General features: G+C 55.3%; 3 protein-coding genes across 7 annotated transcripts; 1 reads left to right on the forward strand and 2 right to left on the reverse strand.

Annotated features, from left to right (window-relative positions):
* Positions 1 to 471: 471 nt before the first annotated feature.
* Positions 472 to 10,818, reverse strand: KIF7 (kinesin family member 7). The gene is made up of 18 exons (XM_027644548.1): positions 10,518 to 10,818; positions 9,039 to 9,239; positions 8,374 to 8,785; positions 7,283 to 7,814; positions 6,831 to 6,968; positions 6,461 to 6,685; positions 5,841 to 6,013; positions 5,454 to 5,560; positions 4,989 to 5,144; positions 4,490 to 4,692; positions 4,180 to 4,377; positions 3,826 to 3,951; positions 3,325 to 3,501; positions 2,828 to 3,043; positions 2,400 to 2,606; positions 1,733 to 1,931; positions 1,491 to 1,640; positions 472 to 1,305 (listed from the first exon to the last, which is right to left on the reverse strand). The coding sequence occupies exons 1-18, from the start codon at positions 10,816 to 10,818 to the stop codon at positions 920 to 922; spliced, it is 4,107 nt and encodes a 1,368-aa protein (XP_027500349.1). The 3' UTR covers positions 472 to 919.
* Positions 10,819 to 11,089: 271 nt separating this feature from the next.
* On the forward strand, positions 11,090 to 14,574 carry LOC113947783 (ras-related and estrogen-regulated growth inhibitor-like protein). Its single transcript, XM_027644700.1, has 4 exons — positions 11,090 to 11,847; positions 12,229 to 12,282; positions 12,535 to 12,611; positions 13,157 to 14,574. Exons 1-4 carry the CDS (start codon positions 11,529 to 11,531, stop codon positions 13,580 to 13,582), a joined length of 876 nt encoding a protein of 291 aa, XP_027500501.1. The 5' UTR covers positions 11,090 to 11,528; the 3' UTR covers positions 13,583 to 14,574.
* Positions 14,575 to 14,776: 202 nt separating this feature from the next.
* PLIN1 (perilipin 1) lies at positions 14,777 to 23,570 on the reverse strand. Of its 5 annotated transcripts, XM_027644656.1 has the most exons (11): positions 23,310 to 23,570; positions 20,741 to 21,028; positions 19,988 to 20,078; positions 19,166 to 19,364; positions 18,954 to 19,036; positions 18,383 to 18,635; positions 17,944 to 18,197; positions 17,270 to 17,419; positions 16,334 to 16,567; positions 15,564 to 15,848; positions 14,777 to 15,019 (listed from the first exon to the last, which is right to left on the reverse strand). In XM_027644656.1, exons 3-11 carry the CDS (start codon positions 20,030 to 20,032, stop codon positions 14,948 to 14,950), a joined length of 1,575 nt encoding a protein of 524 aa, XP_027500457.1. In that variant the 5' UTR covers positions 20,033 to 20,078; positions 20,741 to 21,028; positions 23,310 to 23,570; the 3' UTR covers positions 14,777 to 14,947. The 5 variants fall into 5 exon arrangements, with proteins under 5 accessions (XP_027500457.1, XP_027500455.1, XP_027500453.1 ...); XM_027644654.1 differs by having other exon boundaries at positions 14,777 to 15,848; positions 19,988 to 20,046; XM_027644652.1 differs by having other exon boundaries at positions 14,777 to 15,848.
* Between the last annotated feature and the right edge of the window lie 380 nt (positions 23,571 to 23,950).

Below are 23,950 nucleotides of genomic sequence, written 5' to 3' on the forward strand. Positions count from 1 at the left end.
TTGCTTGCTTTTTGGGGTCAGGTGGCCAAGCTGCCCTTTTCCCTTGCCCTTCTTAAAGCAAATACCTGGGCTTTCATTTCTTGCTCTGCCAGAATTAAACTTATGTCCCCCTGCCTGAGCTGTCAGTGTATTTAGTCACCCTTATATCCATACTGGAAGTTCTCCCAGGAATATAAAAACACTGCTTAAAGCAGCTTATAGTCTGCAGCAGGAAAACAGAACCAGAGTTACTTTTATCCTGGATGTTTCAGACAATTCTGCTGCTGGCTGGAGATGCTTTTCCTGTGGCAACTTAATGTAGGAAGCCACCTCTAGCAGGGAGCACTTAAAGCAGATCTTCAAACCTTAAGGCAACACTTTGAGAGCAGCTGAGTTCCCATGCCCTGATATTAAAATAAAGCTCTTTTCTTGTGTACCTGGAGTAAGTGACCAGTGGACGCTATGCCAAGTGACTGCTTCATAAAACTCACTCTGCTTTATTAAAAAAGTTATAGTAGAAATGTAAAAAACTCCAAGTTACTACAAAAAAATGTATGTACAAATTCTGCAGGACTGCAGAGCATCCCCCTCCAAGGCTGCCAGGGCTGAGCAAGCCCTGCAGCAGCAGTTTCCAAATTGTAAACAAGTTTTTAGTGTTAAGAGGCCAGGGTGGAGGGTATATCCTGCTTCACAGTGTTTCAGCTGCTGCAGGGGCAAAGTGTCCTGTCAGTGCTGTCTGGACTGGCAGCAACATGGAGAATGCAGGCTGGTGCTCCCACCTTACACACTTAGGATGAAAGGTCACATCCTTCTCTTCCTCAGGCCTCTGAAATGTAACAGGGCTGGAGCCAGGCTGGCTTATGGGGCAGGAAGGCGCTCAAGCCATGTCAGCACTACCTGTTCCTCCCTGCCCTGTGCCAGGTGGGTGTTAAGCCCATGTCTAGAGGGGGTTTTTCCTCACGTCAATCATGGCTGGGTGGTGAGGCACTGGGCTCATGTTCAGGCTGGCTCTGCGCAGTTCCCAGCGGGGCTTGGAAGCAGGAGCGAGGCTCCGGGGTGGGTGCAGCTCGTGGGGCTGCCCCGCCCTCAGCAAGTGCTCCACATCCCTCTGCCGGAGGTCCCCGGGGCTGTCGTTGGGCAGGGAGGAACGTCTCCATGTGGAGGGCAAGGGGGCGTGCACCAGGTCCCTGCTCTCCTCCCTGATGCGATGGCTCTCTTCAGTGACAGCCAGAGGCACGGGCTGTTCCCCAGGGCTGGATTCCTCACAGGTCCCGAGCACAGGGGCAGCTCTGTCCCCAGCCCCATGAATGCTTCTCTCCATCCCTGCTGGGAAAAATTGAGGGTACAGTGAGGTGAGTATCAGGATCTCTACTTTCCTCATCAGAATTGGTGCCTGTAGAGCACTTGCTGAAAGACCTGTACCCTCACTGCTCCAAGCTTTTGGGATGGGAATTGAAACTCCCTTTTAACTTGGCAGGAACAGCAAAGCCCCAGCCTGGGTTTCCCCTCACCTTTGGCCTGTCCAGGATGGAGGTTCATGTTACTCAGTCTCTGGTTCAGCTCCTGGTTTGCCCACATGTAACGGCTCAGCTCCTTTTCCAACACCTGAATCCTTGCCTCATACTGCAGCCTGCTGCTGGCCAGCCCCTCATCCATGTGCTCTACAAGAAAAAACAAGGCCACTTCAGCATGCAAGACCTCTGAGAGACAAAAGCAGTGGCACTGCTGCCGATGTTGGGGTCTGGGGGGTTACCACGGCTCTGCTGCAGCAGTAACTGCATGTTCTGCTCGTGCTCCTTCTGCTGCAGGGTGAGCTGCCGGTCCATCTCCAGGCGCTGGCGCTCCACGGCCGCCTCCAGCCAGTACACCAGCTGCTGCTGCTCCTCCAGCTGCATCTCCAGCTCTGAGAAGGCAATGTGCTGCCTGTGCTGATCCTCTCGCAGGGTCACCACCTGGCCAGGGCCCAAGAGCAAGGAACACCTCAGCTCCTTCAGCACCCCGGAAGATCTGCCCCACTGAGCCCCGATCAAGTTAGTTTTTTGGTACAGCTTACAAAGGTTAGTAGTGCTGGGATGTCAGAGCTGCCTCGTGGAGGGGAGAACAAGGTGTGGCTGCACTGATGTGGCAGAGCCACTGCAGGGATCCATGCATCCTATGATTAGTTAAACCCCTCTCCCAGCTGGGGGTCATGGTGCTGTGGCTTTGTGGCCTGACTTTACAGGGCAAAACTACAGTAGGAAGCAGGGAGAAAGCTTGAAACTGAGGAAAACAAAGATTTTGGTCAGATCATCATTTCTGTTAACAATTGCTTTCAAGCCATGTTATATTAATTGTGTGTTCTGGCTGGCTAATAATTTAATCACTAATAGCCAGTAAATTAACTACAGCTCCCACCAGCACAGAGGGCATTTGTCTCCCACCTTGTCAAAGTACTTGCAGAGCAGAGCTCGGGTCTCGGAGGAGGAGAGGTAGCTGAGCTTGGCCATGAGGTTCATCTCACACTGGGACAGCAGGCTGGCTGAGGCCCGCAGGACTCGTTGCCTGCACGTGATGGACTCATTCTTGTACTCGATGGCTGCATCCAGAGCCTCGATTGCCTCATCCAGCTGGAACAAGATCCGTTCCTCCTGCCAGGGCAGAGCTGCAGTTAATAGGGAGCAAAGGGTTTGCTCTGTCTCACCTTGCCCCAACCTTTCCTGTCATCTCAATAGTGCCGGTGAGAAGCTGGGATATGCACAGTTTGGGGATGTGAGGGAGCATTTGCCAACAACCCTGTGCTCTGATCTTTACTTCTCTCCTGCTACCTCACGCTCTTGCAAGCGGAGCGGCCCAGCCCAAGCAGAGGTACCTCTGGGGACAGCAAGGTGCCGTGACGGAGCTTGTTGTCGAGCTCCAGCCTCTGTTTGAGCAGCTGGTCCTTCTCCTGGCGCAGGCTGTTGATCTCCTGGCGGATCTGCTGCTGGTCATGGGCACTGCCGTGACGCAGCTGCCCGTTCTTCTCAGTCAGTTCCTTCTCCAGGTGCTCCAGGCGGCTGGACACGCGCACTATGTCATCTGTGAGGGCCTGCAGCACAAGGGGATCTGCTCTAAAGGCAAGTCAGGCCCTCAGCCCCTTTCTCTGTAGGTCAAGTGACTCCACAGTCATAAGCCAAGGGCTAACAAACCAACTAGCTCTGAGGCACAGCACAACCAGGCTGTTACACAGAGGCAGATTTCCACTCACTTCCCAACAACACTTTGTCCTGGCCTGCAGCCCTCTGCCGTAACCAAGATAGCACCCAGGTTTTCCAGCCTCCACCTCTGCTGGAAATCAAGCAAGGGGTTGGGGTGTCACTCTTGTCCTACCTGGCTGGAGCGCAGTCGTTTGCTTTCCAGGCCATTCTTTTCCTGCAGCAGGGCTTCCTTTTTGGCCACAATAGCTTCCCGCTTCCTCAGCTCATCTTCCAGCTCATCCAGGGCTCGGCGCTGCTCGAGAACTTTATCCATCTCCATGTCCAGCCACTTCTTCTGTTCCTCAATTTTCTGATGGAGAGAGAGGTAAAAGGCATGTGTGTGTGTGTGCAGATAGCAGCAGCAGCAGTGCACAGGACTGCTAAGAGCAATGGGGTTGGAGACCAGAATGAGAGTTTTGATTCCATCTCTGCTACTGACAGCACAGACTTGGCTGGTTTTATCCTTCCAGCTCCAAGATCTAAGTCTTCTGCTACTAGATGCAAGTGATACTATGGGCTGTCCTCCTCAAGGGCAGGATGGGCTGAGATCCCTGTTTTCAGATCTGCCCTGTCAACCTACACTCTGCCAAGCATCCCTGCTGAGCAGGAAAGAGGAGGCAGACTCGCTCTGTACCTGCTGCTGCTCCAGGCTGATCACGGAACCGTTGCTGCCGCTCCGCCGCTTCCTCTGGAAAGCCGCAATTTCCTCAGTTTTGATGCGCAGGATTTTCTGGTGTTGCTCGTGCTTCAGTTCCAATTCCTGGGTGTGAAAGACCAGCCATGAGCATGGAGGGAGCGGAAGCTGTCTGCCCTACAGCCAGGGCTGAGGGACAGGTTATGTTCTCCTCTAGCTCTTTGGATATTCTCTCTCCATCTCCATGCTCTCCAAGACAATCAGAGACCCCATCAGAGCTACCAGCTTGCAGAGCCCACCCATCGCCAACCTCACAAATACCACAGTGGCACAGCTGCCCCTGCCCATTCCTACCTTGACTCGGTGCTGTCCCTTGTTCACCTCTGTCTCCAGCCGCCGTTTCTGCTCGCTCTCCTCCCGCAGCCGCCGCTGCAGCTGCCCCTGCTGCCGCCGCATCAGCTGGATGTTCCTCTCCAGCTCCTGTACTCGCTTCTCGCTCTGGGCCGAGAGCGACACCAGCCTCTCTGTTGCCTGCTTCTTCTTGCACAGAACCTGCCAGAGGGGAAAGCTGCCCTTGGCCTCGGCACCTCCCCCGTGCCCTTTGCAGAGGTGCCCCCAGTCTGCCCCTGTTTGCTCTCGGGTGGCCAGAGCTCTTCCCACTCACCTGTGCCTTGCTCTGCGCGGCCGCCACACGTGTGCGGTACTCCTGCAGCTTGCGCTTCTCCCCGGGGTCCCACGGCTCCTTGCCCTCCAGCTCCTGGAGCTGCTTCTGGCTGTCACTCAGCTCTGCCCGCACCTGCTCTGCTTCCTGCTCCAGCTCGCCGATCTTCTGGCTGTACTGCCTGTTCAGAGCCTGGGCGTCCTTGCCTGCAACACAGTCCCCTCCCTCACAGCCAAGATCCTCACCTTTCCTCTCTCTCCAAGTATTTCTGGCTACAGAGACCAACTGCTCCCTTTCCCTCAGCCACTCCAGGGAAGGGAGAAACTAGGGGGAAGGGTTTCTGTCAGCTAGAGGAAGGGAGAAACAGGGCTCCGCTATCTACAGGAGAAGGAGCTGAGCACAAACAACACAGGAAGATGAGGATGGAAGCACAGACCACACATCATAACTAGGAGGCCATTTCATGGGAAAGGGGTGCATTTTCTGGCCAGTAGCTCTGCACCTGTCTTAATGAGCTCTGTGATCAGCTCCTCCTTCATGCGGATGTTGATCGCCAGCTCTCGGATCTTCTGCTGTGCTTGCACCAGCCTCCACTCAGAATCCTTTCCTGACAGGCGCTCCCAGTAACTGACCAGCGGTTCCCGCTTCCCACAGACCTCTGCAACACAGATTCCCAGGTAAGGAAGGCCTCATCTTAGTAGTTGGGTAACACGACAATCTGATCTCACATCTGTAGCCAGAGTCTGGCACAGCATCGCCCAGAATCACCTGCAGCTTCCACCACAATACACACTCTTGCCAGAACTCCTAACCCTAGTAGTTCAAGTTTTTCCTTAACAAAAGCAGCTGGACTGTCATCTGCTCCAGTTTTGTCCTCTGGGATTATCCAGGTGGGACATGAAGAGCACCCAATGAAGCACCCAGCAGCCTGCAGGAGACTGCCCAACAACCTATGGTTGCTACTTGCCTTTTGACAGCTCCAGCTGCTCCTCCTGAATCGAGTGGGCATTGCCTCTACTTGGCTCCTCACTCAACATGCAAATCTCTTTCTTGCTCCAATTTTGGATCCCATTTCTAGAAAAAGCAGCAAATTAATCAGTTGGGTCTGGGCATTGCTACAGCAGTTCCCAGTAAGGACCCCTATGATCCACAGACTTCAGAAGGAGATGAAAACAGTAGCTGTGGTCAGGAAAGATAGTAATTAGCTCCCCAGGGAGCAGTAAAATATCTCAGCAGAATCACTGACCCCACAGGCAGCATTTGCTCTCAGACGTGAGAGCTGAGCTGCAGTGGTGGGACAGCCTGTCACACAACTGACAGGGCACTGCACAGGGCTGGGACAGCCCCAACTCACCGGCGCTGGGACAGGGACCGCTTCCGTTCCCACTCCACCTCCTCTCCTGAGGACAACTCTGATGGCTTCTCTGAGTCCTGGCTGAGCTCCCTCCTCAGCACCACATCTCTGACCTCAGGATCACCAGTCAGGCACTGTGTGTGGTTCTGGTGCCATCCTGCCAGCTCCTCCTCCTGGAAGGAGAAGTTGCTGTTGATCTGCTGGGGCACGGAATTGGAAAGAAAGGAAACATGCTGCATGAGAGCCAGTGTCAGAAAAAGCAGCTCCCAGCTGGGCATCACTGCTAGACACAAAGAGAAGCAAAAAAATGGAGTTGAGCCTATTTTCAGTAGCACTGGTGTGTTGCCAGACCCAGCTTCCTGCCCTCCTGCCTTCTGCTGCTCAGACACTGAGCAAATCTGGGACTCACCCATAACATCAAAGTAAAAGCCTCACTATTGAAGCTGGGCTGTTTTTGCCAGAGTTGTGAAACTCCCCGGATTTGAACATGGAGTGCAGTCCTCTGGACTACACTTCTGACAAGGGTCACGTTCAACAGCAGTGAAAAAGCAATTCCTGCAGTGGAGAGCAGCCAAATGAAGAGGCAGCAGTTCTTCGACAGCACAGCCTTGTGCCCTCACCTTCCTGCAAAGGGCTCTTCCACTCTGCTCAGGAAGGAGCCCTGAGAGAACCCCACCAAGGCCGTGGGATGGGGCAGCATCCAGTGGGGCTGTGTGAGGTCTCTGGCTGGCAGTCACCAGGTGAAGGTTTTCCAGCAGTCCTGGCACACACAGGTTTGGCATTGCCATCTCCAAGCGCACGTGCAGCTCTGAAATCTTATCCTGCTGCTCCTGCAGTTTGTCACTCTAGGAAACAATAAGAAAAATGTGGTTACATATATGTTGATCTCGGACCTGCTACAGAGGAACCTGAAAGCTGGGCTGGGCTTCCCTGGGCAGGACAGGGAGGAGTGGGGCAGGTCCCTACAAAGAGAGCAGAGCCCAGAAATACCTGCAGCTTATATTGCTCCATGGCATCCTCCAGGGCAGCCAGGAAATCACGGTTCTCCTCTTCCAGGCGCTCCACTTGCCTCTGCAGTTTGGCCACCTGCTCATCTTTGACGGACTCATATTTCTTCTCGGTGTTCACCTGCTCCCCAAAATACACGAGAGGCAGCATCAGCATCCACCTTTGCCCTTCCCTTCCCATGCTGGACTCTGCAAGGGCATAGCAGCTCCGCAGACCCAGATTTTCCTGCAAAATAAATCTCTCAGCTGCAGCTGAATCCAACTTCTTCCTGCCTGCCGGGACAACCATGTCTTTCTGCCTCCCTGTGGCCTCTTGGATAGGATTCTTCTCCTCCTCTCCCTCTCCTGACCCTTCCATCATGCCACGCTGGGGCTGCTGCCTCCAGTGGCCGCCAGATGAATCCAACCTCAGAGCTGCAACACCCCAACTGTTACCTGGGCTTTTGCCAGCTTTGAACTTTGTGCTTCAGCGCTTTGGTCCTCCATGGAGGTGCTCTCAATGCCGCTGTCCAGCCCGGCCGAGGTCAGCTCGCTCCTCTCGCTCTCCACGGTGCACAGCCACTCCTTGACCCGCAGGATCTGCTCCACTGTCAGGTTACTGTCCTCCTGGAGCTCCATCAGCAGCCGGTACGCGGCGTCGGTGCAGGTGCGGTAATGGGCGCACTCTGCCAGCAGCCGCGCCGTGGGGTCGGGCGCGCAGCGCTTGGCGCTGCCTGAGCGGTTGATGATGCGGGTCTCGGAGCGCTGCCGCTGCTCCAGCGCCTTCTGCAGGTTCTTTATCTGCAGGTGAAGCTCCTCAATATGCTCCGTTTCCTTGCGGCAGTTCACCACCGCCTTGTTCTGGATGTTCTGAGCCCGGCTGGCGTAATTCAGCGTGTTGAGGCTCTCGTCGAAATCGGAGGAGGATGGGCTGACACAGGCTATCATCACAGTCTGGGCGTTCCCCCCCAGAGAGTCTTTCAGGATCCTAGGGAAGAGCACAGTGATAATAATAGCTGAAATACAAAAATAACACAGGAATCAGAATGTTTTCAATCTTTTTCAGACGTTAAGCTTAAGGAAAACGATATTCTTGTTCAGTAGTTGGTTTGGCACTAGTGAGGTGAGTGGAATCATTAAGCGAAGGATTTACAGTTTGCACCATGGCAAGTTTCCATTTGAATAATTCCTGAGGCTCCCCGACTGTGATCACTGCTGGCTAGGCACGTGCTGCAACGGATCCTGCTAGAGATTGCAAAGGCCACCTGCTTGAGCTGAGAACTAACTGCAGGCCATGAAACAAGCCTATGGGAAGCTTTTTTTATTCCCTGCCAGGCAGGAAGCACAGAAAAACCCACAGTGGCACCCCATCTCAGCTTCGGCAGCATGACTCATACAAGCCTTGTCTTCACCAGCGCTGCAATGAGCTACTGTCATTTCTATCCTGGCCTCACTGCTCCTCAAGCTTCCTTAAATGAAAACCTGCAGAGAGGGTAGACCTGTAAAATGAGCCCATAAGACATGGGGTGTCCTGGTCCCAGCGGTACCTGGTGATTTTGGAGTCCCTGTATGGGATGTGGGTGGTCTTTCTCCGAGGATCTCCCAAGGCACTGATGACGTTGCCCAAGGCCAGGAGGCCACAGTTGATCTGGATACTCTCCTTTAGTCTCTCCCCTGTGTTTCCTGTCTTCACAATTCGCTCTGAGCCTGCCAGGTCCACAAAGTGAAACTTGGAGACCAGGACCTGTCCCGCGGCGGGGACGGAGGGCGGGTGGTGGTGCAGGGGGAGGCGTCCAGCCCCACGCCGCTGCTCCATGGTCACCGTGAAGATGGTGTGGGAGCGGCTCGACTGCCTGTTGATGTGGGTAGCTCCCGTGTGCTTGGCTGTGTTCCCCATCTCCAGCAGGCTCAGCACCTCGTCCAGCCCTTCCACTTCTGACTCCTTCACACCGCAGAGCACTGCAAAGCAAAGGGAGCTGTGGTTGGGAGGGATGGGCTGCCCAAGGTTGCAGCTCCTCTGCACGCCTGGTTCTGTCACCCTGCTCATACTGTCCCATGCACAGACCGGCTTTTAGCACTAAGCACAGCAGTCTGCTGCAGGAGATGGACAAAGGGATGGAGGGAGAAGACCTGGCTCTCTCTTCAGAGATAGATAGCCCAGCCCTGGCCTCTGACATGGGGAGAAAAGGAGCCTGTGCGCAGCTACACATACCAATGTTCCCCTTGTCATCCTCCCGGATCTGGATGTCTTTGCTGGCTGTATCCACCTGCAGCAAGTCCCGAAACTCCTCCTTGTACACTTCCAGGTAGGACACTCGTACTGTGTAGTCGATCAGGTCATTCTCATCGATGAGCCTGAAGGCCTCGGCCATGGCTCGTGGGATGATGCCCTGCTCATCTTCGTTGATGGAAGCTGGCAAAGAGAGGCACAGGGTCACAGGGAGCAGGGAATGTCTGGGGACAGAGCCATAGACAGAAGCCTGCCAGCAGCATACATCAGCTGGAAAGGAGCAACCTCACAACCCTCCCACAGCTCAGCCCTCACAGTCCAGGTTAAACATCCCATAGGATCTTTGGGCAAATCCTATCCCACTGCTGTGCTGGATTCCAGCAAAGCTGCTCATTTCCAGTCCTTCTTCAAGAAGGCTCAAGAATGCTCCTTAGCATTTTAGCACGTAGCAAACACCATGCCTGCAGCTATAGTGTGCTGTCCTTTGAAGCCAGCATGATTCCACAACTTTTCCCTTCTCTGAGAAGTCTTTTTTTTGTGCTTGCAGCCTGCAAGCAGCACTCTGCTATCTGAGTTTAAAATGCTTTTCCTTTTTTCTCCAACAGCTGTGTAAAAAGGTGATTCCCAAATTTGGTGCAATGATAGTCTAAACCGGGAAACTGAAAACAGAGGTAGACTGAAAGTATGGAAACAATTCAATGTTTACAAACTACGCAATTAACTAAAGCTGACTGAAACATTTACTATATGTCTTCTGAAAGAGATCACAATGCTACTAAACCAGGATGAAAAGTTTTTCTCTTTCCCCAACTTCTTCACATAAACAAACTAACAGGATTAACCCCTGCAAACCTTACTCTCCTTCAGGTTTATTTCAGGACCTAGGAAGATCACCACCACCTCCAGAGCAGGTGGAGGACCAGGTCCTGCAGTGGAAAAGGAGAAACCCTACATGCTGTGATCTCAAAGGTGGTTTCCTTGGGGGGTGGTTACAGCAGCATGGGTGGAGAGAAAGAAAGGCTGCTGGAGGGGTGGTACAGGAGTGGGGTTGGGCTGGTGGGGGCTGACAGGGTGGAAGGGTTGGTTAGGACAGTGATGCTGGAAGTGATGGAGATGATGATGCTTAGGGTTTAGATAGAGAGAGAGCACAGGTGCTGAAATGGGGGTGGATGGTGAGGCTGGAGGACTGGGAGAGATGGCTGGGATGATGGTGGTGGTGGTGGCTTGGCTGGGGATGGAAGGAGGTGGGGATGGAAAAAGGTGCAGTGCGGGACTGGTGGGGAGAGCGGGGAGTGGTAGGAATGCTGGAGGGACAGAGATGCTGGTGGAACAGGGATGCTGGTGGAACAGGGATGCTGGAGGAACAGGGATGCTGGAGGAACAGGGATGCTGGAGGAACAGGGATGCTGGAGGAACAGGGATGCTGGCGGGCGCGGCGCTGCCGGTCCCGGCGCGACTCACCGACGCTGGCCTCCCCGATGGTGTAGGTCTTGCCGGAGCCCGTCTGCCCGTAGGCGAAGACGGTGGCGTTGAAGCCGCGGAAGAAGGCGCGCAGCAGCGGCTGGACGCAGGCCCGGTACACGGCCGCCTGCCCCGCCGCCTCGGGCAGCACGGCGGCGAAGCGGAACCGGCGGCGGCCCAGCGACACCTCGCCGGTGGCGGCATCGCCCCGCAGGCAGGGCCGGTGCCCCCGCAGCGCCTCCCGGGGCAGCAGCGGCCGCACCCGCACCGCCACCCGCACCGCGGCCCCCTCCGCCGCCATGGCCGCGCCGGGCGCCCCGCGATGGCGTCAAAAGCTCCGCCCGGGCAGGGGAAGGAGGGAGGAAGGGAGGGAGAAAGGGAAGGGAGGATGCGGCGGGGTCGGGCGGCCGCTCCTCGCCAAGCCCCGAGCAGCGCCCGGGAGAGAGCGGCCGGGGGGGAACGGGGGATGCGGGAGGGCTGCGGGGGCTGTGCGGCGGGTCCAGGCAAGCGGTGGGTGCTCCTGACGAACTCTGTCGCTCCAGAGATGCTCCATCACTCGGGAGATGTTCCATCATTCGTAGGATGCTCCACCACTCACAAGGGACTCCATCCCTCGTGCGGTGCTTCATCACGTGTGGGACAATGCTCCGTCAGTCGTGAAATGCTCCATCTCTCGTGAAACAATGTTCCCCAATCCCGTGAGGTGCTGGAGAGTCACTTACAAGGGGCTCCATCTCTCATGAGATGCTCCGTCCCTGACGAGACTCCCCAGCACGTGTCAGACACTCCTCCACTCCTCGCGGGCATTCCCACGGTCGCCACGGGGAAGGGACAAGGGGCTACATGGCGCTGCCAAGGGGCAAAGTGCTCGAGGTGCAGGCGTGGGCACCCCCTGGGATGCAGTTTGCAGAGCAGCTGGTGCAGACAGCCGGAGCTTCCCGGCCGCCTGCTGCGCTCGGGGCTGGCACGGCCGGCTCCAGGCACTGACGTATGTTCAGGACAGTCTGAGCGATGACAAAGTTTTTCATCCGGCTGCCTGCAGTTCCCTCTGCACCGCCCCTGCGGCTGCGGGGAGGGGTATGGTCCTCGCGGGTCCCCTGGGTGCCGTGGGAAGCACTGGACTGTCGGCTGTGCCGAGAGGAATTGTACACACGCTGCTGGGACTGCTGGAGAGCCACGGCCACGCTCGGAATGGGGCTCCGGCTGCCTCTGCGCCGGAGCACCAGCTTCACCCCCGACCACCCTGCCCTCATGGAGGTGCCTGGCCCCACTGCCCTGAAGATGGAAGCAAATGTCCTTGTTATGGGAGCGGACAATGTGGGGAAATCAGGTGAGCTGGGAGCATGGGGTTCCCAGGCTGCAAACTGCAGCAGTGTTTGGAGAACCAGCTGCAGGGAGCAGCCTGTGGAGCAAACTGGTGAGATGGGGCTGAGCCCTTGTGATTTGAGCTGGGGAAGGTGAGCACAACCTTGTAGTCATCGGGTGAGGGACGAGGGAAGGTATTTTCCACTGAGCTGCAGTTCGCTGATGCGGTGGGGTCATGCTGTGCCTCTGCTCCGCTCGCAGACTGCTGGTGGCCAGGGGAAAAACAGAAGTCGTTCATGCTGTTGGGAGTTTACAAGGGAATAGTGCCTGACTCTGCTCTGAATCTAGAAAGGAGAATTCTTCTGGTTTAGGGTTATTCTGGTGATTCTTATCTTTCCCTCTGCAGCTCTGACTGTGCGTTTCCTGACCCGGCGCTTTATCGGGGAGTACGGAGACATGGGTGAGTGCCAGGCCAGGTTCCCATCAGGGACTGGGGTCAGGAGGCAGCCCTGCTTCTGCCCACAGGATTTCCTTCCTGCCCATCCTCTCCTGCCTTTCTCCAGAGCCTTTGCCTTCTCCCAGAGGCTCAGTGGTTGTATTTATTCGCTGAACCATCTCTTTGCTCCAGAACTGATTCTCTGGGGTGCAAAAGGTCCTGGGTAGCAGCTGGTGATACCATGAGGATAACTTTTTTTTTTTGGGGGGGGGGCAGAATTCATCTACAGCCACAACGTGACGGTGGATGGCCGAGAAATTCTCTTCCACATCTGGGATGCCCCCAGTTCTCAGGTGAGAGGACTCCACTCCTGTCACCCATTTCCACCCCAGGGACAAAAAATGGTTTATTGAAAGTTACCTGTGGGAAACCACAGGCTGGGAGCTCTAGCTGAGCAAAGCTCACACATCAGAGGTGACCAAACCCTTCTCACCTGCCGAGCATGGGGCAGCAGCATTGCTGGCAGGGTAGCAACAGTCACTGTAGCCCATAGTCCTGTGACTGAGGACACTGGAGCTGAAGCACTAATACTGCCAGCCCAGAGTGAGGACAGGACTGTGCTAGACAAATGGAAATGCTGCTTTGAGGTCCCTATGCTGTTTTCACCTACAGCCTGCAGTGCTTGGCAGCTGGGTGAGGAGGTGAGGACAGTGATGCTGAAGGCCAAATTGTCCCCCTTGGTGAGGTCTGCCAGGTGCTGCTCTGCCTTTCTCAGTACTCCTCTTTCTCTCTCCCCTTTTGCTGTTTGTTAGGCTTAGGATTGCTGCACCCTCTTCTAGCAGGTAGGTGTGGAGGAAGGGAGCAGGATAAAAATGCCCTCCCTTTTCTCTTTCCCCAGGAGCAGACAGAGGATGGCTCCTCAGAGGAGAAGCGAATCCAGTGGGCAGACAGCTTTGTCCTGGTCTACAGTATCTGTGACCGTGCCAGTTTCAACATCCTGCCCCTTAAAATCCAGGTCATCAAGGCAGCCAAGGAGGGGCAGAGCCAGGAGAAGGTGCCCATCGTCATTGTGGGCAACAAACGGGACCTGCACCACCAGCGGGTGGTGTCCAGCGAGGAGGGTCGGCTCCTTGCCCTCTCTTTAGACTGTGGTTTCTATGAGGTCTCTGCAGCTGAGGCTTATCATGGGGCCCTCATGGTCTTCCATGGACTGGCCAAGCGCATCCCAGACACCAAACTGGCACTGAAAAAGGGTACAGGGATCCGTGGTATTGTCAAGACCATGTCGGCTGTGTTTACCCGCAAACGAACGGACTCCCTCTGAGCTACAGCGTGGATGTTGCTGCTCTCTGTGCTGCCCAGCTGGGCCAGGCCTCCTCCCTGGGTGCCCATGAGGTGGTGTGAGTCTTTCCATAAGTATGATGGGTTCCTTGCTGTCCTCCTGATGTCAGGGTCTGGATGTCCTGCCATACACAGCCAATGCAGTCAAGGACTGAATGCATTACTCTTGGCTCTGTGACGGGACAGAATCTCTGCTCTCTGCTGTACCAGCTTTTTAGGTGCCTCCTGCTTATTCCTTCTATCCCTCAACACTGGAAACCACTGGGCAATTCTGCCACAGCTCCAGGCAGCAGCATCCCCAGCTCCTGCAGCAGGAGTTGCCCAGGCTGTCGATGCGCAGGGGTGACATGCTGCTTCTGTACAGCACCCTAGTCCTTGTCTCTCCACTCCTACCCTGGGATCCTTATTCCTGTTTAACGCTTGCCAGGATCCTCTCCAGTAACCCTGGAGCACTGGTGAGCTGGCAAGGTGGGGGTTTCTCCATCGGGAGGCACTGGCAGTTCCCATGTGTGTCTCACTGTGCCAGCATTTCCCAGAGCCCACGGCTCCAGCTGACCCTGGAGGTCCTCGGTGAGGGCTGATGCCTCCCATCCCAACTTCCTTGCTTTTGAACCATCCTCTCTCCCACAGCCTCTCAGTGATCACAGCCCTTTCCCTTGTGCGAGTGAGCGCTCAACAGGCTGTGCCTGGGAAAAAACAGGCACTGGGCTTGTTCCCAGGATGGGGATGGTACCACAGGCCTTCCCAAGCCACTCCTTCTGTAAGGCTGCCTCTCCCTGGGGAGGAAAGGAGGTGGGAAAGGGGGTGTCTGGGCTCGTCGCCGAACCCTTCTGCTGCTGGGAGGTTTTTCCTGCCTCTCTCCAAACCCTTCCCCTCGTGCCCTGGGAAAACTGTGTTGGAAGAGGGTTTGTGTGTGCTGTATGGACACTTGATTTCTCTGCTGTGTTCTTCTGGAAATGCAATAAATTGTCTTTGGCAGGAAGCCCTGGCTCCTTGGAGCTGTGAATTCATACTTGGGGCATGGGAAGAGGCACGTACCGTGCTGGGCATGAGCACCCACTGTCCCTGTGGCAGCTACCCGAGGGTGTTTCCCGCACCCACTCCCTTGGCACTGGTTACCTTGTTTGGTGTCCCACTCTGTTACCTTGTTTGGTGTCTCACTCCCATAAAGCAGCCAAGCAGCAGGTAGGAAGGTTTATTATTGCAGTGAATACAAGGCATTGTTGGAAGCCAGGTGATCCTGTGGAAGAGGGGCTCCAGGAGCTCCACCTGTTTTCATCAGTCATTTTCCTGACCCCACCATCTATCCCACCACCAGCTGGGAGGGAGATGCCCTGGGCTTTCCTACTCATGAATCCTGCTGGTCAGTGGGAATCTTCAGCCCCTCCATGGAGGAGCAATCTGTGGCCAGGGATGGGCCCTGCAAGGGGAGATGGAGGGAGGAAGGAGGGGGAACCAGGCTTACTATGGTGATGTTTGACGGCTTTGCTGTCCTCCCTGCTCTCTCAGTGTGAAGCCCATATAAGTGGGCTATCTGCTCAGCAGGGACCAGAGTAACCTAGTGCTAGCCCTGGCTGGTCCCTTTTCCTCTTTTCTGGTCTCACCACTCTTTCCACACCTCCTTGACATCACTGCTCCCCTCTGGTCCCACCTCCCCCTACTTTCTCCTTCCAGCAGCAGGGCTTTTATCTGCCTTTATTACCTCACCCTGAACTTGATGCACTCTGGAATAAGACATCCTAGGGCCTGTCTACCACTTAAAGCTCCTGTCCTGGCACAGGGGTGCGTGTGGGCAGCTGGCAGGGGCCTGGGCAAAGCGTGCTGTGGGGGGATTAGAAGGAGGGTGGGATGTGCTTGTCCTCCCCACTAGCTCAGTCTTTCTTGAGGACAGGAGTGTAGAGGTTGCCATAGTAAGCCCGGCTGTACATGGGCTCAGGGCTGAAGCGGTAGGAGCCCTCACTCACCCGCCTGTTGTAGGGGGAGAAGGCGGATTTCCGCAGGAAGGGGTACTCGGGCTCAAAGGCAGGGCTGCGGTAGTAGTTGTGCCGCAGGAAGAGGGGGTCCTCGAGCCCCAGGAAGGAGAGGGGGTGATGGCCACGGTACCGCCAGTCACCTCTCAGCTGGGATTTCTCCTCAGCGGAGGGGGCAGCAGCCTTGGTGTCCTCCTTCTCTTCCTTCTTCTCTGTCTTCTCCGGGTCAGACTTGCTGCCCTTGGGTGCCTCTGCTTCCTTCACTGACTGCCTGCGGAGCTGAGAGATGGGGTGAGGACCCAGCCAGGCTGTACCCACCTGCCAGCCCTGCCCTACCTGTGCTACACAGCCCCCCATCCCAAACTGGGAGAACCTCAGGATAAGCCAGTTTGCCCCCAGAGGGGCAACCCCTGAGCAGTTGTGGTGGAGAAATGATCCCAGGGGAACAACAGGGTGGGGTAAAGAAGAGGGGACATAGTCTCAACCTGACCTTGCACCTTCCCAGAAGTGTATGGTCGCACCCTGGCTTGGAAATGAACTGAAGGTGCCACCACTGTCCAACCTATTGTTTCTATTCGGGAACTACTGTCACAGCTTGGGGGATGCTTCAGGAGGAGGGTCGGACTGAGGTGTCCTCACAGCACCCCATCTCCCCACTCTGGTACCTCCTGACATTGCCTGGAGCTATGAGATGCTCATGGGAGGAGGCTGGGGAAAATGGGGTTTGCAGGAGAGGGACAGGACCTGGTTGGGGACAAACTCACCGGCACGAAGCTGTACAGGGTGCCCAGCAGATGCTTAGGGGCACTGACGAGGGTCCCCCCGAGAGCATCCACTGTTTCCATGGCCCTGGACAGCCTGCGGGGGGTGAAGAGGATCAACCCCTCTGCCGCATCCCAGGCCACGGCTGGGACCTTCTTCACGGTAGAGATGCCTGAGGCGCAGGCGCTTTGCAGGTTGTGAGCCACGCTGCCCACCAGCCCAGGGTCCTCCCCTGCCTGCCAAGAGAAACCAGCTCAGATCTTGATCCTGGCCCCTTCCCCACCGGCCCCTTCATGCGGGATGGGCTGGCCCTCGGCTCCCCTTCCCCTTCACAGCTTGAAGCCTGAGTGCTTTCCGCTCACTGCTCTGGAAGAGCCACTGCAGCCCTTTGCAGCAGGGTCGCTCCCTGTCCCCACCAGCTCCCCCCACTCCAGGCCCCCGGGGACCCTCTGCTCCAGGCTGTGCTTCCGCTGCAGGCAGAGGCGAAGGGCAGTGACCCCAACCTGCTGCTTCCCGTCCCCACGTCCCAGTGGAGCCAGTGCCGGAGACTGTTCCCAGCCCCTCCAGCTCACACCACCCCTTGCTTCTGGGACCATGGGGGGGGGGGTGTGTTTCAGGAGTGTTCTGGGGCTCAGTTGTGAGCTCTGTGCTGACACCCTACAGCTCCAAAGGAGTCTTGAACATACAAGACAGCGTGACCCTGCCTGCACAGAGGCTGCCCACAGCCCCCAGCTTTGGAGAATCAGGGAAGAGGACTGCTGGGACTGCCCCCCTGCCAAGCCCCCAACTCATCTCCTCCAGGCTGCAGTTCAGGGTTCAGTGGGGATGGAGGCCTGGTCCCCAGGGGTGTGGGGGAAACAGCCTCCATGCCGGCATGGTCCATGGGTAGGAGGATGCTTTGGGGTATCCCTAGCTCACTGCCCTCCTTTTCTCCATACCTTGCTGTGGTTGTTGTCTTTCTTCCCTGCCTTCTCCTGCTTCTGCTCTGGTGCCTTGCTCTGCCGCCGGCTCAGCCAGCCGCCCGTGCTGCTCTGCCCGTCACTGTGGGCCGGCGGTGCCGCGGGTATGCTCGGCTTGGCCAGGCTGCCCTGGAAGAGCAGCAAAAAGCCATCTCTCAGAGGGAGCTGGCAGGTCCCATCCACTCCATCCTGCTTAGCCTGAGGATTTTTCAGGGACCTTGGGGTGCACAGGGAGCAGGGAGTTCATTTGTGCACCCGAGAAGAAACCCCAACAGCAGATGGGAGCTCTGGGATTTTGGGACAGGCCAGGGAAGGGGTTCCCACTGCAGCATGGGGTGGGAGAGGGGCCTCTGTCTCCTCACCCCCTCTGGGTCTCTGGAGGGGCTTTTTGCTTTAGGAAGGATGTTATGGCAATGCCATAAATCAACAATTATACACTGGGAGTCTGCTAAAAATAACTTGTCCCACTGATGTGGTACATGGTTGTGTGTGAACATCACGCAGGAACCAATGGCCCCACCTTGTCCTGCTGAGCAGGAGATACATACTCTGCGCTTGGACTTCCTCCAAGCTGCCTGCAATGTCTCATGTGAAAATTAGCCCCAAAGAGGGTATGGGGTGCAGAAACCCAGCAGGTGGGATTTAGCACTCACCACGATGGGGATCCAGGTGGCCAGCTCCTGCCCTTTGGTTTTGGCACGCTGGAGGCTTTGAGTGGTTTGCTGGTAAGCACGGTGGGAGACAGAGCTAACCAAGGCACCAATCCGGCCCAGGGTGCTGGGAGAACTGGGAGTGCTGGGTGCACTGGGTGTGCTGCAACCACTGGGAGCACTGGTAGAGCTGGCAGTGCTGGCCTGCTGCTGGGAGACCTTTGCTGTTGACTGATGTTTCTTTTGGGGCTTCTGATCTAAAAGGCAGAAGAGCACAGGCAGAAGAATGGTGGAAAGATTACAAGCTGGTGGGACAACCCTCCGAGGCAGCCCTACACCAAAATCCAGAGGCTGCCTCCTGCCTCATACACTCCACAAGTGAGGAGCTGCCAAGCCAGCCATCACCAGACACCCTCAGAGGGGATTTAGGCATCAGGACTACCTGCTTCTTCATCCTCCTCTGGTAGCAGGTACTCCATCAACTTCTCCAGCCCTCCCAGGGCTGTGTCGACCCCCGCAGCTGCCATCTGGGTCACTGAGTTCTTCCTCGTGTACTTTGCTGTCGTTTCCACTGTGCTCTTGGTGGCCTCATAGCCCTCCGCTGCCAGCTCTATGATCTTATCCATGGAGCTGCCAATGGTGCTTTTGGCACTTTGGAGGGGGCAGGAGATGGTGTCCTTCAGTTCAGATGCAAGCTGCCAACAGAGAGATGGAGAACAGCCCTGCTGGTGAGCTTGGGGTGGCATGGGACAGCTGGGGGAACCAGAGGGACCCCAGCCATAGCCATGCCAGTAAACAGCTCAGAGAGGGGAATAGCAGCTCTCTCCTGCCCGGGATGGAGGTAGCTGGCAGGAACGGGACACAGGACATTTTTGATCTGTATCTGGGAGCCTTCACTTAGGCTGCCTTGTTTTCCACCCAGCAGCCCCTCACCATCCAGAAACAAGACCAGAGATGTGCTGTGGGGTCTGCAGTGGGAGCGGGAGTTTCAGATTGCCCTGCCTATGACTTACCTTATCAACTGGATACTGCAGGGCAGGGATCTTCTCCTCCAGGTGGTCCAAGCCACGGCAAGCCAGGTTGTTGGCCACAGCGACTACCTTGGGCAGAAGCACAGTAAGAAAAGTACCCTGGGCTGTCCAGGCACATACTCGTGCCATCACTGTCCCACCAAGGGAGGCTCTGGTGGGCACCCCTGCCATGCCCCCCCAGCATTGGCACTCACACTGTGGCTCCAGCCTCCGCACCACAGGCTCCATGCCCCACATGGCCAAGGCGCCAGCGCCCTGCACGCCCCGCTCGTACACCTCACACACCGAGGCCATCAGTGGGTGGGCCTCCTTGGTGCTGGTGTAGGTCCGCTGGAGGCTCTCGCATGTTGAGCTCACCACTGGCAGCTGCAGGACCCTCTGCAGCACGTTCTCCTGCACATCAGATGGGCATCAGTTAGCCAACAGCCTTTCCCTGAGGAATGCCCCATTGCCCACACACTGGTGGCATTTGATGTGTTTCAGAGAGCACTGAAAAGGCCATTTCTCAAACCCTATTGAGAGTCTCCCATCTATGTCCTGTAAGACATAGCCATGGACAAGCAGGCTGTCTGCTGCCACTGAAGGAGCGAGGACATCACAGGCAGTGTCAAAGGGATGACAATCCCTACTCTTCCCATCTCCCAAGCCCAACTGTCCGGGTTCTCCCTCTGGCTTTCCACTCTGGTGGAAACCTCTATGTCTGATGGAGGTTTGGGGCTACAGTGGGGCCACAGATGAAGGACAGGCACTGCCGGCAGCTGTCACCCAGGGCTCACATCAGCTCAGGGTTAACCTTTTGGAATCTGAACTATTTAATTTCAAGCAAGCAAAAAGGTTTATTTTTTCCCTTTGATGATGCTCTATGTTGTTGCAGGTAAAGATCCATAAAGAGATAACACAGTGACATGTGGGACAGCGTGAGATGTGACTGCTGTTCACCTGGCAGAGTTGGTATGTGCTACCTGGCCCCCTTGGCACACTTCTGCCCTCCCCTCTCTCCCTCTTCCCGCACCCACCTTGGCACTTCCATTCTGCAGAGTCTGACTCTTCTTCACCGTCATCGTGGCACATCCACCTGCAAAGCAAAGTTGGGAGCCGCAGACCCCACTGCGAAGGCAGGGCTGTGCTCAGGCTCCCTCCCTCAGTCCTGCACCCCTCCAAGCACAGCAGGGCCGGGAGCTGGGCTGAGACACACACATCCCACGGGTGCAGTGGAGTTGGCATTGCCCAATGCTTGACTTTTTACCAGTTAAGCTGTAAAACCAGTGTCTCCACACAGCCCTCCCCTGACAGTGTGTCCTAACACCTAAAGATGCACAAAATGAGCTGAGAGACATCTAGTTAGCAGTATTACAGTATAGGCAGGATAAAGGGCATTGGCAAAGCAAACTCAGAGTAACCAGGGTGCTGACAGATGTGCATGAGAATAGACTCAGGCTGAGAAAGAGCAGAGAGAGGAGCTGTAGGTAGGGATGTGATGAGATGTCCAGCTGAGGTCAGCATCCCCTCCTCATACATCTGCTGTTTGTAATGTCAGTGCCCGTTCCTGTGCAGCTCCAGCTTGATGCAGGGGACAAAAGCACTGCAAAACACTCCCCTCCACTGCTCCTGGTTGGGTGACAGCCGAAAACACAACTGCTCCCAGCTCCCAGCCCCAGCACAGGCTCCCTTTTCTTAGCAGCAGATGAAATTCTCGAAATCTAAAAAGAGTGAGTGATCTCTGCTTTCACCCCCCAGTCCCATTGAAGCTGTGAGCACAGGCTACTCACCGAGGGGCAGCCCGTTCCCGGCAGAGCAGGAGCAGAGGTTGGTGGCTGCGCTGTCCCTTCACTCGGGTCCTCTGAGGGTGATGCTCTGTGCTCTGGCCACTACCACCACTATGAGGCCCCACCTCCCAGTTGCGTGGGTTTGGAAGCTGACGGATTGTGGTGGAAACTGGCCAAAAAGTTTCCTGAAGCCACCGTAATTGGGAACAGATGATGGCAGAAAATCCCCTTTGTTGTCTTCCCTGCACAGCCTGTGGTACAGCTGGGATGCACGGGGATTTAACACCACTCCTTCAGGAGAAGATGAGAAGAAGCTGCCTTTGGACTTCGCCAGCTCAAAAGCAACAGATCATGAGCAGCCAGGGAGAAGGTGCAGAGTCAGGCAGAGTTTCTCAAGATATTAAAACCTTCCTGCATTTCTGTAGCCCCTGTTTTGCCCCATGGCAGACAAGGATACCATCCCCTGCAGGGAAGCCTAACACAGACCAAGAACACAGTTTCTCCCTGGGAGAGTTTATTGAGCAGAAGGAGCAGAAGGCAGATGTAGGGGACACATCCTGCATTAAACAATCTGGTTTGGCCGGGTCTGCAGTTTCTAAGAGGATTCATTGGTCTTGGTGAGGAGGTTTTTAGCTGAGGGTCAGGGCAGACACTGCATTAGGCAAGCTCTAGGCATTTGGACTAGACAGAAATGGAGGAAAAAATCAAGTTGGAAGTGATCTCTGGAGGTTGCACTACTCAAAAGTAGGGTTACCCTCAAAGGTAGATCAGGGTGCTTAAGATCTTCTTCAGTATTGAAAATCTCCAAGGACCAGATTCCCATCTCTCTGGGACTTGTGCTAACTATAATAAGGGTAAACTAGCTTTTCCTTATGTCCAGATGGAATTTTCTCTCTTGCAATTGGTGCCTGCCATCCTCTACCTTTACGCTGTGCACCTCTGAGCAGAGTCTGTGCTCCAGTCAGTGCCAGTACAGCATGTGCTCCATTCCTCTAAATGCTTATCCTTTCAATGATTGATCCTCTGCTGGACTCTAGTCAAGATCTCTCCTGTGCTGGTGGGACCGAAGTAGGACACAGTTTCCCAAATGTAACCTCACAAATGCTTGACAGAGGAACAACTGCCCCTTTGACCCGCCAGCAACTGAAATGCTTCTCTTCCATGGCCTTGCTGCACGGGAGGCACACTGACAGCTCATTCCATCATTAGCAAATCCATTTGTGGTACTGACTGGAATAAGAAAAGACATCACCTGCATGGAGCTATATCAGGTCTTGGTTATTGACTACGGAGACCAAGGATGAGCCACACTGATGAGACAAGGACGACAAAGAGGACAAGTGCCAGAGGACAAGGCAATAACCAAGGGTATCAGTGCAGCTGAGTGATCCAGGCAGCCTGCTGACACGGGGCTGCTGTGTGTCCTGGACCACCTGGTGTGAGGCAGGGAGACCTCTGGCACGTGGCTCAGAACGCCTTCAGCTTCCAACTACCCTGTGCAGGACACAGAGGTGTGAACCCAACACTACTCCATGGTTCCCTGCTCCTGGCTGTGCTGCCTGTACATAGGGGTGGGAGACTTCCCAGGGACATGGGAAAGCCACACATGGGAGGTAAATAACCCCCCTTCCTTCCCAAAGAGTCCAGAGTTTGCTTCCAGCCTGGGGCTGTGCAAAGCTTGCAGGCCCGCCTTGCTGGCTGGGTACAGAGGCACATGAATGTGCTGGGCTGCCTCCAGCTCAGTGCTGGGGTGAGTCCTTGCCCTCCAGACAGCGGGACAAGGGGCACCAGCCTGCTCAAAAGTTTGCTCTCTTGGCACTGAGACTTTTTCCAGCCCTGCTGGCCTGGCTAAAAGTGCAGGGGGCATGCCAACCTCCTCTCTGCCTTGGCTGGAGTCAGGATCAACTGACAACACTGCCTTTGCCCTACTGACGCCTTCGCTCAGCCCCTCCCCTTCCTCTGGGGCAAAGGCTGTGCCAGCCCCAGGCTCTGCAGTGCAGAGGTACCACAGCCTCCACCACCCCACCGCTCCAGCTCACACCAGAAATGCTTCCTGTGTCCCTGCAGGCAACATTTAGAGTTCTGTGGATCTGTGAGGTGCAGGGAAGCAGTTTCACACCCTTGCCTCTGCAGTCTCCTCTGTACCATTAACATACCAGTGAGGGGATGAGCCAGATCCCCAAAGCCCAGCAAGACTTCTTTACACTTTGGTCTGGGAGGGGCCTGGGGAGGTAACTCCATTTCCATGCAGGATCACAACCCCATAACCACTGCTGACAGATGCCTGCCCAGTTTCTTTTTAAGCACTGCTTTCCAGGGCAATCTATTTAGACTTTTATTTTACTTGCAGTTCAAAAATTAAGTGTGATTTAATTCTTTGCTGCAACATAATCACATTACTTCCTGGATGGATTTAGAGACCAAAATATTGCCTTTCTCTAGGCAGAAAACCTTTCAGACACTTGAAGACCTCACACACCCTCCCCTAGTCACCCTTCTACTACAGAACTGGTTCATTTGGTGTCTCCCTGGAACTGCTGGTTTTTAACATTTGATTGTTCCTGCCACTCACCTGGGAATCCTTGGGAATTCCCTGAAATATCATGCCAAGCACAGTGTTAACAAGGAAGGCCTTGTCTGTAAGCAGAAGATGACCATTCTCCTGCTAACTGTTTCCATTACAAAATGTGTATAAGGCCACTAATCCAGGAGGAAACTCTTGCTAAAACACTGCTGAATGCAATGCTTTATACATTGTTCAGCAGCTGACATTTTGGAGCTTCCAAGGTCGTGAGGCCCTTACTACAGGGGATAGGAGCTAACAGTAAACTCAGTTTAATGGTTATCCTGGCTCCACCCCTTGCCATCTCTGCTGGAGATGTTACCCTTTGCTCTGTGCCCTGAACTGGCATTTGTCATTAAATTATGACCATCCAAATGAAAGGTTGTTTATAAGATACTGAAAATGCAGGTGCACCCCTTCCTTTCACCACAGCTGTGCCTATGCTGGGCACAAGGTTCCAACCCTCACTGCTGGTACTCAAGGGCAGCTGATGGCAATTCCCAAAATGTCACCTTGCTTCAGGGCATTCCACAGATGCAGTTTTATCTGGTAATCATATTTTTGCAGCTGAAATAGGGATTGTAAATTAGCCAGATGAATCTGGCTGCCACTTGGCTACTGCAGAAGGAAAGCTCTAGAACCCAACCAGA

This window comes from Corapipo altera, unplaced genomic scaffold (assembly GCF_003945725.1).
Source record: "Corapipo altera isolate COAL_440 unplaced genomic scaffold, ASM394572v1 50, whole genome shotgun sequence".
In the NCBI taxonomy this organism is placed as follows: domain Eukaryota; kingdom Metazoa; phylum Chordata; class Aves; order Passeriformes; family Pipridae; genus Corapipo; species Corapipo altera.

Bases quoted from the DNA above. Each gene is read 5' to 3' on its own strand.
- KIF7 (XM_027644548.1), bottom strand. From the start codon at position 10,818: ATGGCGGCGGAGGGGGCCGCGGTGCGGGTGGCGGTGCGGGTGCGGCCG. The intron at 8,786-9,038 runs GTATGTGTAGCT...TTTGCTTTGCAG, and splicing joins GGATGACAAGGGGAACATTG to TGCTCTGCGGTGTGAAGGAG. The intron at 5,561-5,840 runs GTGAGTTGGGGC...TGCTTTTTCTAG, and splicing joins CGGTCCCTGTCCCAGCGCCG to AAATGGGATCCAAAATTGGA.
- LOC113947783 (XM_027644700.1), top strand. From the start codon at position 11,529: ATGACAAAGTTTTTCATCCGGCTGCCTGCAGTTCCCTCTGCACCGCCC. The intron at 11,848-12,228 runs GTGAGCTGGGAG...TTCCCTCTGCAG, and splicing joins GGACAATGTGGGGAAATCAG to CTCTGACTGTGCGTTTCCTG. The intron at 12,612-13,156 runs GTGAGAGGACTC...CTCTTTCCCCAG, and splicing joins GGGATGCCCCCAGTTCTCAG to GAGCAGACAGAGGATGGCTC.
- PLIN1 (XM_027644655.1), bottom strand. From the start codon at position 20,032: ATGACGGTGAAGAAGAGTCAGACTCTGCAGAATGGAAGTGCCAAG. The intron at 19,037-19,165 runs GTGAGTGCCAAT...TGCCCAAGGTAG, and splicing joins GCGGAGGCTGGAGCCACAGT to TCGCTGTGGCCAACAACCTG. The intron at 16,568-17,269 runs GTATGGAGAAAA...TTCTCTTGGCAG, and splicing joins AAGACAACAACCACAGCAAG to GCAGGGGAGGACCCTGGGCT.